This window comes from Poecilia reticulata, linkage group LG13 (genome assembly GCF_000633615.1).
Source record: "Poecilia reticulata strain Guanapo linkage group LG13, Guppy_female_1.0+MT, whole genome shotgun sequence".
In the NCBI taxonomy this organism is placed as follows: domain Eukaryota; kingdom Metazoa; phylum Chordata; class Actinopteri; order Cyprinodontiformes; family Poeciliidae; genus Poecilia; species Poecilia reticulata.
In genome coordinates, this window is record NC_024343.1 from 809,491 (window position 1) to 826,477 (window position 16,987).

General features: G+C 38.8%; 1 protein-coding gene across 1 annotated transcript in view; it reads right to left on the minus strand.

Moving 5' to 3' along the window:
- Positions 1–16,987, minus strand: part of robo1 (roundabout, axon guidance receptor, homolog 1 (Drosophila)) — a 232,849-nt gene that overhangs the window by 21,385 nt on the left and 194,477 nt on the right. Inside the window, exons 16-18 of the mRNA XM_017308101.1 lie at positions 11,414–11,614; positions 4,348–4,374; positions 1,861–1,903 (exon numbers count right to left, since the gene is read on the minus strand). Of these exons, the coding sequence (XP_017163590.1) occupies positions 1,861–1,903; positions 4,348–4,374; positions 11,414–11,614 (271 nt within the window). The remainder of the gene's footprint in view (positions 1–1,860; positions 1,904–4,347; positions 4,375–11,413; positions 11,615–16,987) is intronic.

Genomic DNA, 16,987 nt, shown 5'->3' on the forward strand with positions numbered 1-16,987 from the left:
AAGTGCACTCTGAATAGATTCCATGGTGTCATAATATCTCTTTCATTTTTTTTAGGTGAACAGAAGGCATAAAAACACTAACTCTTTCTTCTGTATCTTTGTTTCTGTTTATTTAGCTTCTATCAAACGTTTTACATAATATGCGTCTCAGACAATTAGGAAGTCAGTGGAAAGCAGTTTTTGCTCATTAGTGTGATATTCCAGCTTAAAGCTAATAAAACCAAAATGAAGCAATTGAGTAAATTAGAATATTACATAATATTACATAAGACAAAATGACAGGAATTAGATAAAATATCCATTTTATCTCAGAAATGTTATAAAATGGACATAACAGTCATGGAAAAGACTGATGTCTTGACAGGTTTTCAGCAGTCACTGATTGCAGCAGGGTATTCTGCAGCACCACGAACTAAACATTTAGTTTTGCTTACTTAAAAGCACTAATTATTTTCAACTAACATTAAAATAAAGTATCCACTATAAACTGATTCTAAGATAGTTGGCAGGAGCTAATGCTAAATTGCACATTTAAATTCGACATTGAAAGACTACAACCCTCAACCCTCAAGTTTTTCCCTCAACTAATCTTTAATATGCTTTGATACAGCAGCATCTTTAGCAACAATCATTTGGAATGACTGTATCCTTAACAATTTGAATGTCTTAGGCTTTCACATACAAGGTGAAGGCCTTGTATGTGAAGGCAAGGTGAATAATCAATTTTTTCTAGTAAACAGAATTTTTAGTTTTTAAACAACCATGTACCAAATTTTTATAACGTGTTTCACTTTTTCAATAAAAGTTCAGAAATAAAATCATTTTTCAAAATGTACAAGGGCACTTAACAGGACTCTATTCCTGTTAAGTGGAATAGAGTCCTGTTTGACCTTTGGCCAAACATTGAGTCTAGAAAGAGAACATGCCATATTCTATTACTGATTAAATGGCTCAATCTAGCATCCAGAACAAGACGGTCTACTATAGAATACCGTCTGTGCAGGAAGATTCCCAGACTGAATACTCCAGCACTGAATTAGCATCAAATTGCATTTCCTCACTCTGTCCTAAATGACTCATTTCTTGGATTCATTTTGGGTAATGAACACATTTGTCTTGTACAGCCAAATACAATCTCACAATGGCTCCTCCATCACCCCAGTGGTTCTGTGTTGATATCGAACGACCATTGTTTTCATGCAGAACTGACACAGCCTCACTGCGTCCGGGATTCAATCATACAACTGGGTAATGTAATGAATATGGATTTACTGTTGATGGCTTCAAGCTAACTATTCATTAACACATGAACAACACACACATACACACACACACACACATGCATTTATGACATGGCATTAAGTACATTCTGTACTCTGAGCAGAAAGCGGGTAATAATTGAATGCATTTTTTTTTATGTGTGTGTGTGTGTGTCTGTTTTCCATTTACCAGCTATATGGGCGTCATGCCAGAGGCCATCTAGTGGATATACAAATGAGTTTTGGTGGTTCTAGTTCTGAAAGGTCTCACTTGTTTATGCACAATGCACCACTTCACTGTATGGGAAGGCGAGCTTTGCATCTCCATTAAGGTTTTATGGTGATGCTGTGGCACAGCCTTGTGGTTGGATGTGGCTCTTCAGTGTGTGTGATGGGGATGGGCCCCTGGCAGGCTGCACAGCTCTTTGTTCCTGTAGTAATACGACACACTTTGTGCACCTACTTCCACCTCCTGCTACTTTAGAAAAGGCTCAGCTCTCCCCCTAGTGTTTGTGAAGGAAAAGTGCCACTGCCCAACCTTCTACTCAGTCACAACCCCTTTTTATTTATTAAAAATAGAATTTATGGAAACTCTTCTTACCTTCCAGCACTGCTGACGCCTTCCCCACCCCTCTGATATGCCACTGAAAAGAGAGACAATAATTTTCAGTAGAGTTTCACTGAAATGTAAAATACCAATATTTTACAATTTCTTTACACAACCAAAGGACATTATTGATGGTTAAAGAAATGCCCCAGCATTATAATTGTAAAGTTTAAGGGAAATAAGTCGGAATTTTTTTATTTTCTTAATTTATTTTTTAAAAGAAACAAAATGTGGGATGCATTTAAATTTTAATAAAAGAAAACCTTAAACAGCCATGGCGTAACAGCCATGGCGTAACAGCCAGGTTCATAGTTGTGCCATGATCCTCTTTTGTTTCCTAGACTGAACAATACTTTATAAAATTTTCAAAATTTGGAGAATAATTTATATGAGCTAATTCTGCTTTAATTTCTTAACTTTATCCTTGTAACTTTATCACTAATGTTTCCTAACAAACTTCTATAACCTTCACATTAATTACACAGAGGTGCTGAAGGTGACTGGTGACATCAAAATTAATTAAGTGGTGTCAGTGGGCTAAATAAATGCCAAACTTTTCAGTTCTTACAAATCTCAGAATTGTGTACAAAGTTTGTGGCTGTACCATGACAAAAAAAAAAAGATTGAATACTATTGTAACAAATTATTTTTTGACTTTTTAAATGCTGGCATGTTTGCATGGTGTCAGTTGAGTCACACGTGTGGTGCAGGAGGATTCACCCTAATAGGCTTATGATTAACAAAAACGCAAAGCTCTTTGGTTTTCCAGCTCAGGTTCAACTCGTTTGAAGCTCCTCACATTGCCAGTCGAACACTTTCAAGAAACTCCGAGCTGCCGGTGTGTGAAAGGGAGATAAACCTCCAACTTTAATTACAATCTGTACCCTGAGAGGAGAGGAGGGTAGATAGAGAATGAGCCCTGGTCTTGGCTCTGTTCATTCTCCGGCTTCTTTTTTTTTCTTTCTTAAAACAGAAAATAGCTGGGGTCCCTCATATCCGTAGGAAGCATAATTGTCTGGTTGTAGATTGAAATCAGCATCATACCCTTCACAGTCTCGCTTCTCTAAAACTAAAAAAAAACCTTACACAGTGAAGAATGAGTCTGACCTGAAATATTTCCAACAGATCGCGAAACGAGCGTGCAGCTGCAATAAGAGTCTGCATCACTGCAACCCTTGAGGCAGAAAAAAAAGTAGCAAATAAAACGGTAGCTACAGATAAGAGAGTATGCTCAGACAAGATCAACCTTAGGGAAAGAGACAAGCACATTGTCTCTTTCCCCTCTATGTAGCTCACTGCTGTGTCCTTTCATCTACTCTCAGCCATGCCACGCCTCAGACAGACAAAGAATTTATTTTTCCCCAATGGGTTTCAGTCTGCGAGCGGACCAGAAACAAACTCATATGGAAGGAAAGCTTCTTTCTCTATTTGCTTCACGCCATGTCACTTTGATTCACAAATGACCTCCCGGAGTTATCTAAATGGTGCATCAGTGATGTGTCATTCTCTAAAATCCCATCTAATGTTGCAAGCAGCTGCTTTGATCAAGTTGCTACTGGCTTTAATAGCCTCTTAGCAGAGTGGCGTCTTGATCTCTGGCACCGACTTCTGACTCCACCCAAAACACTGAGCAGAACCTTTGTTTTTTAAGCAACTCTGCAAATGACTGGTGTATTTTACTGGCTTTTGCTAAGTGCAGACTTTATTAGGTCAGTGATTTTTATTTTAATAGTCTAATCAAAGATGGCAGATGTTGCAGGTTACAAGTAAGTCAAATTTAAGACTCTTCAATGGCACCTTGGGTGAAATCAGAAACCAAAAAACTCTATAAATACATGTGATGGTGGCAGGATCCTGCTGTACTAGAATCAAGCAGAACAAAAAATAGTGAAATTGTGCCCGTCCTCACAGAACTGAGGCAGTGGTGAAAACTAACGCCTTCCAGCGGCTCAAACACAAGAAAGGCAGCATTGCTCCTTTTCCATTTGTTTCCTATGGATCTGACACAATGAGGTGGTAAAAGCTAGCCCTCCTCCAGCCAAGCGATCTGCAACATCCGTGCAGGAGAAATTTTTTACTTGTAGATGTAGACGTGCACACAAAGGCTAGTGACTCCACAAGAAAGTTGAAGTCACTGGGTGCTCCTGTTGCACCCAGTGACTTTTCCTGAGTTCAAAGCCTGTCTCCATGATAGGCACAAAAAAGCTAGCTAGTTAGCTAGCAAGGACGTATATTAGCAGCTAGTTACCAGTAGCCTCAACCTCCTCAAGTCAGAACACAATGAAGATGTCAACACACCACGCAAACTTTTGATTGACAGAAAAAAATGCATGTATGAGATTGAATAGTCCTGCAACAACAAAATTTAAGACCTCCGATTAATGTATTTAATGCCAACTTACATTTAGTTTTATGAATTTAAGATGCTTTAAGAATGTGCTGACACCCTATGCTTGCACATATCTGAAATAAATTGCTTACCTGTTGGTGTGAATGTGAAGGATGGCACTGTTGGGAAAAGAAGAGAAATGTTAGTGTTTTCAAACTGCAAGTAATCTTTAAGATGTTTTTAAACCTGACTTTCAACCTGAAATCTGATCCATTGATAAATTCTTGTTTAACCAGCAGTTGGTTCTGATATTAACCTTACATGGTTAAAAGCCTGCTGGTTATGGGTCACACACGAGGAATCTATGCTACTGTAAAGCAGCAGAGTGCAGGCTAGCTTCTCATTAACCAGGTAACATTAGCATCTTATTTGTCTCTCTAAATTAGAAACAGAAATAAAAAAGGGATAATATTATTTGTGCTTAGCATTTTTACTTGAAACCTATTGCTATTTCTTAATATTCATCCCAAAGATTAAATAATTTTTTTCCTTGGTTGGACTTGGGTAAAAATATAAATGTAAGAGGTGTATTTTTTGTTGCCCAAGTTTGTTGCCCAAGTTGTTTTGAATCTATTAGATTCAAAACAACTGCGTCTTTTTAAAAATCTGCATGCCATTTTCCTCTCATGATTTTAGACCTTAGAACATTTTCAAAGAAAAACGTTATCCAGGTGCTCAAGCAAAAATCTCATACCAAACCTCATACTATAAATCTGGCGGACAACTATTGTTTTTGCTTTACTCTTTAAGCAAAAAGCAAAGAGTAATGCTGTGAGGTTTGAAGTTGATGCAATCCTTACAGCAAATTGTAGCAACATTACCCACTCTGGTTTTGTCCAAAACAATCCAAGAGGAGCAATTGTGCTCCTCTAACGTTGTTTTTATCCTCAAATAATGACTTCATGGATTACTTGTGCCAACAAACATCCTCTAAATGCAATAATCTTGTGTTGGAATCTGTCCTGAAGATATCTGCTGTCATGTGGCTTTTATCTCTCTGATGAATGCCTTTGAAGAGGAGACACTGGCTACCCAAAACAGTCTGCGACAAATGCAAACATGACTGAAATACATAAATCAGGTCTCCATTGTCAACCTGGACTGGCTCATCACAAGATGTTTATCTCACGTCTAGATGAAGCTTCATGTGAGGAATGACTATATTTGTTAGTTTTGGGGTCTTTATACAAACAAATGCCTTTTTCATCTTCACTTTTTCATCCATGAGGAGGAATCGGCAGATTTAAGTGTGACTGATTGTGACCAGTAACATCTTATTCCAATCAGTGAACAAAACTAAAGTGCTACAAGGTCATGGTGATAACAGTTCCCTTTGGTGTAGAATAGCGATTCTCAACGTGGGCAGTACCGCCTCCTGAAGGGCGTTCAGAGGACGGCAGGGGGCGCTGGCAGAAATCTTTACAAAAGGGGGGCGCTGGGATTTCTTTGGGGGGCATTTTGGTCGAAGGTAAACTTTACACCTTAAATGCACAACAATGCCAGTTTAGACTTTGAGCAACTTGCTAAAACTGTATTGTGTAACATTAGTCATGCTTGACTGCAATGGTATCGATGGCAGCTCTTCTTCTCTTCAGTGTTTGTTACCTTATTGGCGCAGCTCTGTTCTCCTGCTACTGTAGCTTCACCGCATCAGTTCAGCGTTATACTTGCTGATGACGTTGCTGTGAGATTCACTTTGTCTGGTATTTTTATACATTTTGGCAGTTCTGTGATCATGTCAAAGCAGCAACTTATATTAAAAGTGTTTTATTTCCATTTGAAAGCTGCCCGTTTCCATGGAAGGACAGCAGAATATCGCTCTTATAAACATGTAATTACTAAAATCACCATACCCTCACTTTGTATCCCTCTGAAAAATGAACCAATTTAAATAAAGAAATCTCTCCATGGTTGATACCACGGTATTGATACCACCATAGACATAATATAAGAATAGACACCTCATGGACCGTTCTCGCCTATTGTCGCTGACGAGATTTAGGGTGACCATCTTGGAGCGGTCCACTAGGAGTAGTGGACCGCTGCCATAACGCTGAGTGGAGACTCAGCGTTATGGCAGGCACAATGACGTATCAGCGCATTTAATCGATTATAACACGCTTTTCTGTTACTGGAAACCTTATACAAACAGCTATCAAAGCTACATTTATAAACAATTGTATTTTTAAAGTATTTTTTAATTGTATTGGTACATAGTTCAGTGTATTTAAATATGCTTAGTGGGAAAAACAATAGAATAGGAATAGAATATTCTGATATTGATGTATGATGAGCATTTTACAAACCACACAGCCATTCATAATTTATTAATAAATTATTTAGTAATATCAATACATATTTATATAAATATATAAACACAAATAATGATTAATAGTGAATAATATATATTGGATACCTCTTTATATGTATCTAATATATATTAGATACATATAATATATATGTATCTAATAAACCCTCCCGACCCCACTAGGGACAAGGGTGTAAAGAAAATGGATGGATGGATATATCTAATACATAATATACATATTTATTTTATATACATAAAAAATAAATGATTAATACTGAATAATATATATTGGATACATGTTTATATGTATACACATATAAACATGTAATATAATATATATTGTCTGTCGGCTGTTTTGCAGCTGAGAATTTCTAGCTTCACAGTGATGCAGCAGCTGAGATTGAGCCCAAAATCCGATGCGAGATTCATCCATGCTGCAGTGAATCCATCTCTCTTTAAAAATATCTCCCTCTTCTTCCTCACATCGTTTTTATGAAAACGGAAGATTTGGGAGCCATCTTACTTTTCACAGAGTGAAAGAATTGCACATAAATAATAGTCTTTACCACCTGTGTAAACTTTGCTGGTCAATGTTATAACAAGTAATATAAGTTTTATAATATATGTTACATTGTTTCATTTCTAATATAGGCTCTTGTGTCAGATAATCTAAGTCAATGTTAGAGAATAATTTTTTTAGATTTACAGAATCTCAGTTAGCCTTCACAGTGGAGCTGAACCCCGTATTACACCAAGCACTGTAGCTAATGTTAGCTGGTATCTCGCCGGTGGACATAAATACAGTAAAGTAATATTCTAATCACAATATATACATAATAATCTGTCCATCTTACTTGTGAAATGTTGTCTGTGGAGCCCTCACAYCAATAGTCCATCGATCCGAACAACAATATTCCTCAGTGCTGAGGCATCTTCTGCTGTTTTGGTTGAGCAAAGTAAGAGGGACGACCGCTCCAAGATGGCCGCTGTATTTCCTGCGCTGGAGCAGCCAATGCGGGGTCTACTCTTATATTATGTCTATGGATACCACGGTAGAGAGCATTCATTTTATAGCGTTAACACCGGTGCTGTAAGTGGCCCGATATGAAACGGGTGTGATAGAACAACGGTACCACAGCACTTTTAAATTTTAATAATCAGAATACCGAAATTGTTTCCATTGTTTTAAAAGGATTATGTCAGTCTGCCTTTTCCCCATCGATACGCTTCCCGACCGCCCTGCACCTTCGGGGGTTAAAAAAACAACGACGCACACATTGCGCAAAACTCTGAAACAGGAGAAGCGGGACATAAAACGGAGCGATGAACTAGATGTGAATTATGGCATAAAAACCGAGAATCCGACGCTGAACAGTGAAAAATCAACACATGATGTGAAACATACAACGATTAGCCGGCGCAGCAGGTGATCAGCGAAGATCACTGATGGTGACCGTCAATAAACGATAAAATAAATATAGCTACAGAAAAGAAACTAAAGTGGACATAGCAATAAACCAAGAGAGGATAATACTAATCAAAGGAAACTAAATGGAAATGAATGAAGAACAAAATGCAACAATAAACAAAGAAACTAAAGTAAATACAGAGGAATGAACTTGTATGGCAAGACCTTTCAAGCAATAATTAATTCAGAGGACTGTATGGCAAGAATAAACAGACACTATTTCCAGATAAAAGGTAAAATAATATTGTTGAAGTGCCATGAGTTTGTTGAGACCACATCTAATACTGATAATAAATATATCTTACAGACCATAACAGTAAAGAACTGGTCATTTATTTATATTTTTAATTAGATTTGATATATTTATTTCTTAAATATTATTTTTCATGTCAGTGTTATTGTCATGAGGCTGATGACTCCATGACACTTTCAATTTGACTCATTAGGATTTGATTAAGAACCAGATTTGTTCTTTGTAATTTCTGTCCAGTAAAACTATTAATCTATAAATCAATAGACCGGTCTATATAAAGATATAATCCATGTTTCTGTCTCATATTTGTATGGCATATAAAGGGCCTGGAACTTTTCCACTGAAAGCTCTGGTTTGCACAATAAATGCCATGTGGGTGAAATTTTATGGATGATACTCTGATGTCCCATTCTCCTGAAGGCAGCACAGAGCTGCACCACCAGAAACTGACAAACACTCAAGAGAACAAGAGTTATGATTAATGTAGTTACAGTTCTATCCATGTTTTAACGTTGCAGAGGTCAGTCATTTGCAAATATATCAAAGTTTAAACTGCCATGTTGTACATCTTTTATCTGGTCATTTAACAACTAGAAAATGGCACAAAATAAGAATATTTTTTCCACTCTGATTGGCTGCTGTTAGGCCAATTTTAACTTGAATGTTTATTGCATTTTTTGTAGACACTTGTGAGAATAATTTCTATTCCCATGACTTTTTTGTTCTATGGGAAATTATTTTTGATGATAAATACAGAAACAAGCATAATAATCAAAACATCTACAATACTGATAGTAATATTAATAATAAAATAATAGTCAGTGCAAAGTAGCCTACAAATTCTTTGGTGGGGGGCGGTGAGGGACCTGGATAAAGGTTAGGGGGCCACTGGCCAGAACATGGTTGAGAAACACTGGTGTAGAAGATATTAAAGAGAGAAGATGATCAAAACGTAGTCGTTATTTATTTATTTTTTAGCGCGTTCTGTCTGCAGATTAGCACTGAAAATTGTTGTCTGGCTGACAAGGAGAATCCTAGCAAATTTATTTTCCCAAAAGCAGCATTACATCCTCTATGATGCCTTGATGCCGTATTTTCTTTATGGTAGCTGTTATTATGAAGAAGTAACTGCTACTTATTTCTTAATAAAGAGTGTTTTTTATTAACCACTAGTTAGTGCCAATTAGTGCTAATTACTAACGTGATTAGCACAGCTACAATATTGTAACTCATGTTCAATTTGAACATGTTTGGCAGTGTTTCAAAAATTTTGAGTTGAAATAGGAATGAACATTCTCTAAGAAACGGTTAATATTTATGCTTGCTGTGCTAATCGCTAAGATTAAAAATGTGAACTATAAGCTTTTATCTCTTTCTTTAAAAGTACAGTTTATACTAATCGTCTCAGTTTACTAAAGCTATGTTTTGTTCTTTGTCTTTCTTCTAGAGTACAGCTGCTAATTTCAACTGTCCACATTTCTAATCCTTGATGTCAGATGATGAAAACTGGGTTATATAAGAACTATGCAATCACATTGTTTTTCTGGTAAAATATCAGTAAAACCAACATCTTACATAGACTACTGTCTCTCACACGCATTGTGTGAGAGAGATGGGTTTTTTTCTTGTAATATAAATAATTTATGATTATTCAAGGACAGAGAGCAACAAAAAGAAAGGCCAAACCTAAAAAAAACAAAAATAAAAAAAAACAGATCAGAGATCAGCTACAAATTTATAATTGGTGCATTCAAGAAAAAAAAGAAACTATTCATTTTTTTCCATGACTATTTTAATCTACGCTTAATGTGTTACATATACCACCACTCCCACATGCGCGCACTTCCCAATTCAACCTTTTTCACCCTAACTGCACATTGTTGATTCATGTGGTTGCAATTATACTCTTTTGAAAACATTCTTGGTTATCCATTCTAACAAAGACTGTGGCCTTTTGTGGTCTCGATGCACGAGGAGACATGGAGGGCTGGGGATGACAAGAGGGGGGAGCGTGCCTCCCTACCGTTCCCTGAAGAGCTATTTCTTTCTTTATTCAAGTAAACATCAACATATAGAATCGTAGACGGACAAAGGGGAACCTCATTCCGCATGCCATTCTCCTTTCATGCCTGACCGCACGTCATTACTGCACACTGTAATCATAGACATGAGCAAAAACACAGTGGTTCTAACTGTTACAGCCCACACAAGTGTCTGTACGTGTGAATGAAAGTTGACATTTTCCGTCAACCACGGAAGCAGCAGGTTGAAGACGTGGTTTTCTGCAAGGCAGTCTGAGATTAGTGGCTAAATCAGTCTATTGTCTGTGCATCAAGGTTGAAGGGTGGATCTCCTCTAACCTTGGCATTCAGCACCAAACCTGAGCCAAGGAAGAAGGCAGCGCTAACAGTAGCAAGCAGCTGCACAGCCCAAGGCCACACATTAACCTAGCTCACACATAATTGAGACTAAGATAAAACGGCTAATGACTATCTTAGTCATTGAGCTGCCGTGAGCAGAGGCCAGGCGCGTCGTGAACTCTGTCACTTTGACTTAAATCAGGTAACAACTAGACAGAGAAAAGACAGAGCCAGTTGTGTATCTTCCAGAGAGATAAGTAATATAAATCTCTTGCTACATGTCCACCTCCTTTTCCGAAGGCCCGTCTCTTGGAGGATGGGGAAGCTAAAAGCATGTGAAAATGTCAGGATGTCCTTGATAAACAGAGATTAGAACGCAAACATTCACTATTTTCTCAACACAGTCAGATGGGAGTTGCAGAGAGGGGAAAAAAAGAAAAGGGAGTTTTTGATCTGAAAATGTGCTTGCCTGAAAACACACTTCACACTCTCTCAGAACGAGCATGACAGACTCATGAAAAGACGTCTTCATGCTGTACTCTCAGCGGGCGCTGACGCCTCCTAAAGAGAGTCTATAAGATATGGCTCTGCGCGCTCTACAAATACATTTTTTTGTGACAGAAGACAGGAGAAGTTGGCAGCGTTGAGGATAAAAACAACAAACAAGTAGATGATTACATGGATGTTTAGCAAACAATGCATTATCATCAACATTTTCTAGCCCCCAGTCTTAAATTTTAAGTGTGTGCCGTCATCTGCGTGTGCCTACCTTTGCGTATGCCTGCATAGCTGCTGGAGAGGCCATTCCTTTTCTTTCGGTGCCGGTATAACCAGATACTAAAGACCATGAGGATGATCCAACATGCTGCTCCAATTCCTGCGATAAAGGCAGGCTGCTTGACCACATCTGAGATCTGCTGGGAGAGCGGGTTCTCCTGGTTCACGGTCTCGGTCATTCGCCCAGATGAATCTGGAAGCGGGGCAGGATCAGAAGAGACGTGAGCAGGATGTTTCAGAGGGTCCGTTTGATCAGCGTATGAATGGTTTTAATGGTAAACAAGAAAAGTCTGAGATTTATGCTAAAGGAAAGGCATGAAAAAGAAATGAATAAAAAAGTAGGAATGAACAGAGAAACCGGGTCGTTACCGACATCAGACAATTTCAGCTGGTTGGAAGAGTTTAGGTTAAACATGACGCACTTGGAAAACTAAAAATATTTCAGGCTTCAACAAGGTGAACCAAAAAAAACAACTTGAAAGAATGTCTCTTTATGGACACATAAAGAGTTCCTTTATATATATAAAACTATCTGATTTTGCCATATTTAACATTGTTCAGAGGTGTGGGGAATTAATTACAAAAGCTCTTTATAACCATACATTATCATACAGAAACGAGCCATTAGAATCAGCCCTAATGTCAGTTTTTATGAGCACACGAACCCATTATTCTTAAATTCTAGAACTCTGAAATTTGAAGATCTGGTGGATTTTAAAATTTCTCAAATTATGTTTAAGGTATAAAACTTCTATCTGAGCTCATACAGAGCATGCTTTTTGAAAGAGAAGGGGGATACAACTTAAACTTACTCAAACTTAAGGATTTGTAGTTTATGCACAACAAGAAAGAGCTTTTGTATTTTAATTCATGATTAAAATTATGGAACAAGTTAACTGAGAAGTTAAAACAAAGTCAAAATGTAATACAATTTAAAATAAATTAAAGCTCCGCGGAGCCTCAAGCGGCCCTCGCAGCCAAGCGCTGCTCCAGCCTATAGCCACCGCAGGGGATCCAGCACCGCCTGCCACCGCGTACGCTCTCGCACAGTTGAAGCGCGCGTCCGCCATACCGTACACACCGATGAGTTCGGCATGGTTCCCTGGCGACACTCCACAAATTTGGTGCAGATCAGTGGATGTAGAAAGGAGATATAGCTCATGGAATGACCTAGGTGGCGCAGTGGAGAAAAATTACAATTCATTCCTGTTGGGCTCTTTAGCGTTGAACAAAGGTCATACGTATCCAGTTTGGTGCCAATCGGAAGACGCATGTGTGATTCAGAAAATTGTATGCATATGGCGAGGGACAGCCAGTGGCCACACCCCCACTAGTCAGAGTTCATCATCAGAGTTCATCATCAGGTCATATTATGTGAGGTGGCAGAGGATTAATTCCATATGAATTACACAATAAAAGTAAGACATACAGTAGAAAAAACAGGTGACTTCCTCTCAGAAGTGGGGGGGGCTAAGGTGATGTCATCATATGACCATGAAAATGTGATGAGGGTTGGTCAGTAGTGAGACGAAGGAAGTCTGATGCAGCTGTGACCTTCTATGTGGAAGTTGTCAGTTTGATATTTTATGGCGAATAGTCAAAGTTTGGCACTTAGCCACGCCCACATGCTTTGATCTACAAAAATTCCTGTGATAACTTTAGACCTTTAATGTCTCAACTCTCTGCTGACTGAGTTTGAAGTCTGTATCTCAAACGCTAGGAGGAGTTCGATCAGATGCGACGTCTCTGACAAACTGGCGGCTTTTATCCAAAATGGCTGACTTCCTGTTGGGTTTTGACTATGGCTCCAAGAGACTTTTTATTAGGTCCTGACAAGATACACACGTGTACCAAGTTTCATATTTCTAGGTTAAATCATGGCTTGGGGCTGATCATTTAAAAAAATCTAGGGGGCGCTGTAGAGAAATTAGGCCACGCCCATCAACGACTGTTATGGATTCCTGTCGAGCGGCCCACAAAGATCGATCCTAGTGAGTTTGGTGCAGCTCAACTGGAAATTGTGGAATCTAGAGCCAAACGTATTGCGACGGCGTTACAGATCACTTCGCCACGCCGCCACACCCTCCTACTCCATCGAAAACAAACGGGGTTGGAATCCACAACACACCAACATGAAACTGTGGACACAGTTTCATGTTGATTAGTTCAAAGGGGTCAGATAGCGACCGTACAGAGTAAAACATGACACTTCTTTTTCTAAGGGGGCGTGTCCTCAGTGATGTCATCATTCGACCATTCATTATTCTAGGGGACCCGATGATGATCAATCACTGAAAGTTTGGTGCCTCTGTGATCTTTTGTGTAAGAGTTATGACAGTTTCGTGTTTCATGGCGAGTCGGTGAACTTTGACCCCTTGTATGACCCCTTCAGCATGCACGAAAACTCACCGTTTTGATAACTTTGAATTGGCCATGCTTTATGAACGATCTGACCGAGTTTGACGCCGATCGATCGAAATCCCTAGGAGGAGTTTGATCAAATGCGACGGCTATAAATGGCCAAAATGGGGTCAAAATCGGAAATTCAATCCAAAATGGCCGACTTCCTGTCATACTTGCACTATGACATTAATTGTAAATTCCGAGTGTCTTGGGGAGCTCTACAACCGTACCGAATTTCAAGTCTCTATGATAAAGTAAGTCTTTTGAAAGTTGCTAGGTGGCGCCCTTGAGCCGTGTCTTGTGCGATTTTTGCGACAACCTTAAAATACGTAATTTTCACGCAGACTTGATGCGCCCGCCAAGTTTGGTGAGTTTTTGAATATGATAAAGCCCCCAAAAAGCCAATTCATTTGGCGGTTGCATAATAATAAACAGTACAATTACAATAGGCCTTCGCAGCGCTTAGCTGCTCGGGCCTAAATATAAGGAGGTCATTTTCACAAGATATAGGAATATGGGTGAGAGGTTGCACTAATGTGAATATGCAGATTGAGGCTAATGCATATGAGTGTGTGTGGGTATGGATGTATATTTAGAAATGTAAACTCAAATTAAATCTAAAATGAATTAACCTATGTTTATTTATTTATTTCATTTGATTTAACAATAAGTGTCCATCTGAAAGTATAGCATGTGTTTATGGGTTAGGAGTTCATAAGTTTCTAACTTCTTCCTTCTCCTTTTCAGGCATGTTAAGATTATTGCTGTACAAAAAATATGTATTTTGCATCCCTTGTTCATGAGTGCAATTTTATACTAATATGTTCAAAATAAATGAGTAAATAATAGTGTACAATTATGCTACCTTGGTCAATTATGTAAATTTGTTGTTTCTAGTGAAGTCATTTCATTCTGACATGGAAAGTTGGACTCCCTGACCAGTCCCAAGTGTCTTATACAATATGGCTGTACATATACAGGTTCATATCTTAGAACTATATTGTTAATGTCTGGGATTGCTAAATATACATCAGCAATATATTTGGTGCTACAATAGGTAGCAGCGAAACAAATAAAGCAGCTTTTTACGCTCTAAACTCAGAAAAAATGTCATTCTTGGCTTCAAACTCCTAACCCAGCATTAGCAACACAGGCTATAACTCTTCTCTGAAATACACACAGAATTTGAATTTGTATTCATGGTAATCATTAATAAAATATGTTGAAAACAGTTCAAGATAAGATCTTGTCTAATTTAAAGCTCTACGTTTTTCTAAAGGAATCTTAAATATTCCTCTCACCCCCAAGACTTTAATTTGTGCATCTTGATAGAGGAGATTATTTTTTCTCCAAGCAGGTGAGTGTAAATCTGGGTTGTGTTGCAAATCCCAGTCAACAGTGACAGGTGAGCGGAGCTTGATGATGGAACCGGTTAGAAAAACACCACGAGGCATCATTTACACCAAGCGACGGTGATTTCCTAAACAGATAAACAAATCCAGAAAGATCACCCTCAAAGACAGACACAGCAATAATTAGCAAACAGAGGCACAACTGTGAAAAACTGAGGCGTCGAATGCCTGGAAGCTGTGAAACGTGATGTAGCGACGTCGTATGCACAGCTGCTCACTACAACCTGCTTCTCATCTGTTTTTCTCATCTGTCTCTGCTTCTCCCCCATGTCTGTTACATGAAAGACTTCTCTGACTGGCCCCACCCTCTGGTGTTGTGACTTTCCTTTTTTTATGCTTTTGTTACTTTGTCCTTTTGTTTTTCAGAGTGAAGTCTTTTACTCAATAGCCGTTCTTTTGAAGGATCGCTAGAAGCCCAACAAAAACTCAACGCATTGACTTTACCATACCGTATCTCTTCATATTTCTCAGCTGCTGAGTCTATGTCTCTATTTGGCTGCCTGGCTTCTCAATTTGTGACTCTGTTTGAGGGAGCCGAGCATGCCAATGTGACTAAGCAGCCCATGAGGGATTGTACAGGTATCCAGGCTTAGGATGACGCGTGCAAGCCTGAGAGTGTGACAAATGTGTTTGGGTGAAGCGCTGGTCCCCGAGGCGCATTGTCCCACTTCGGTGTTGGTACATGGCAACAATCACCACAGAAACTCTTCAAGTGAGATAAATTGTATTCGTCACAGGGAATGCTTCTTCATTCCCATCCTGGCCCACTCAATCACACATTTAAAACCAGATGGAGCCATTTTTCCTCTCCTGGTCTCTCTCTCTTTCGCTTGCTGCTTCATGGTGCTGTTTTTTTCCCCCATTCTTACTCATTAGCAAGTTAACTAAGCGGCTCAAAAATAAACAGTGGCCAAATTACCCAAAAATGTTTAGTCAATTTGGACAAAAATGATGGTCCAAAAAGTTTCAAGCCAATTGTATCATCGTCTTTGCTGTTTGAAGCTTAGCAAAGGCAACTTGTGCTGTCTGTGCCACTATTTTCTGGTCTTACTCATTAGCAAACTAGCTAAACAGCTCAAAAATAAACAGTGCTTGTTCAATTTGGATAAAAATGCCTCTTCAAGAAGTTTCGAGCCGATTATATTGTCGTCTTTGCTTTTTGAAGCTGAGCAGAGGCAAATTGTGCTGTTTGTGCTTATCTTTTTCTTATCTTACTCATTAGCAAGCTAGCTATGCGGATCAAACATAAATAGCAACAAAATTTCCTTAAAATGTTTGGTCTATCTGGCCAAAAACGACACTTGAAGATATATTGGTCATGTTTGCTGTTTGAAGTTGAGCAGAGGCGAAAACATATTTAAAGACAGAATGGAGAAGGGCGCGGCTGCTAGCTTCTTTGCTGAGGGAGCTGAGTATACCAATGTGACATTCGACTAATTAGCTAACATAACTGAAAACATTTAACACAACACACGAAAAAGAACTGCAGAACCACATTGTCAATCAAATATCTCTATGGCAAGAGAAGTTTGCCATAGACAACTTCTCTATGGCAAATTTGGGTGAGAGAACTCACCCAAATTACAGTCTTCAAGCATCTGCACTAAGCATAAAAATGAAAGAGGGTATGCTCCAATTATAAAGGGGTCACGCTCTTAAGCCTCCCTGGTAAGGTCTATTCAGGGGTCCTGGAGAGGAGGGTCCGTCGGATAGTCGAACCTCGGATTCAGGAAGAGCAGTGTGGTTTTCGT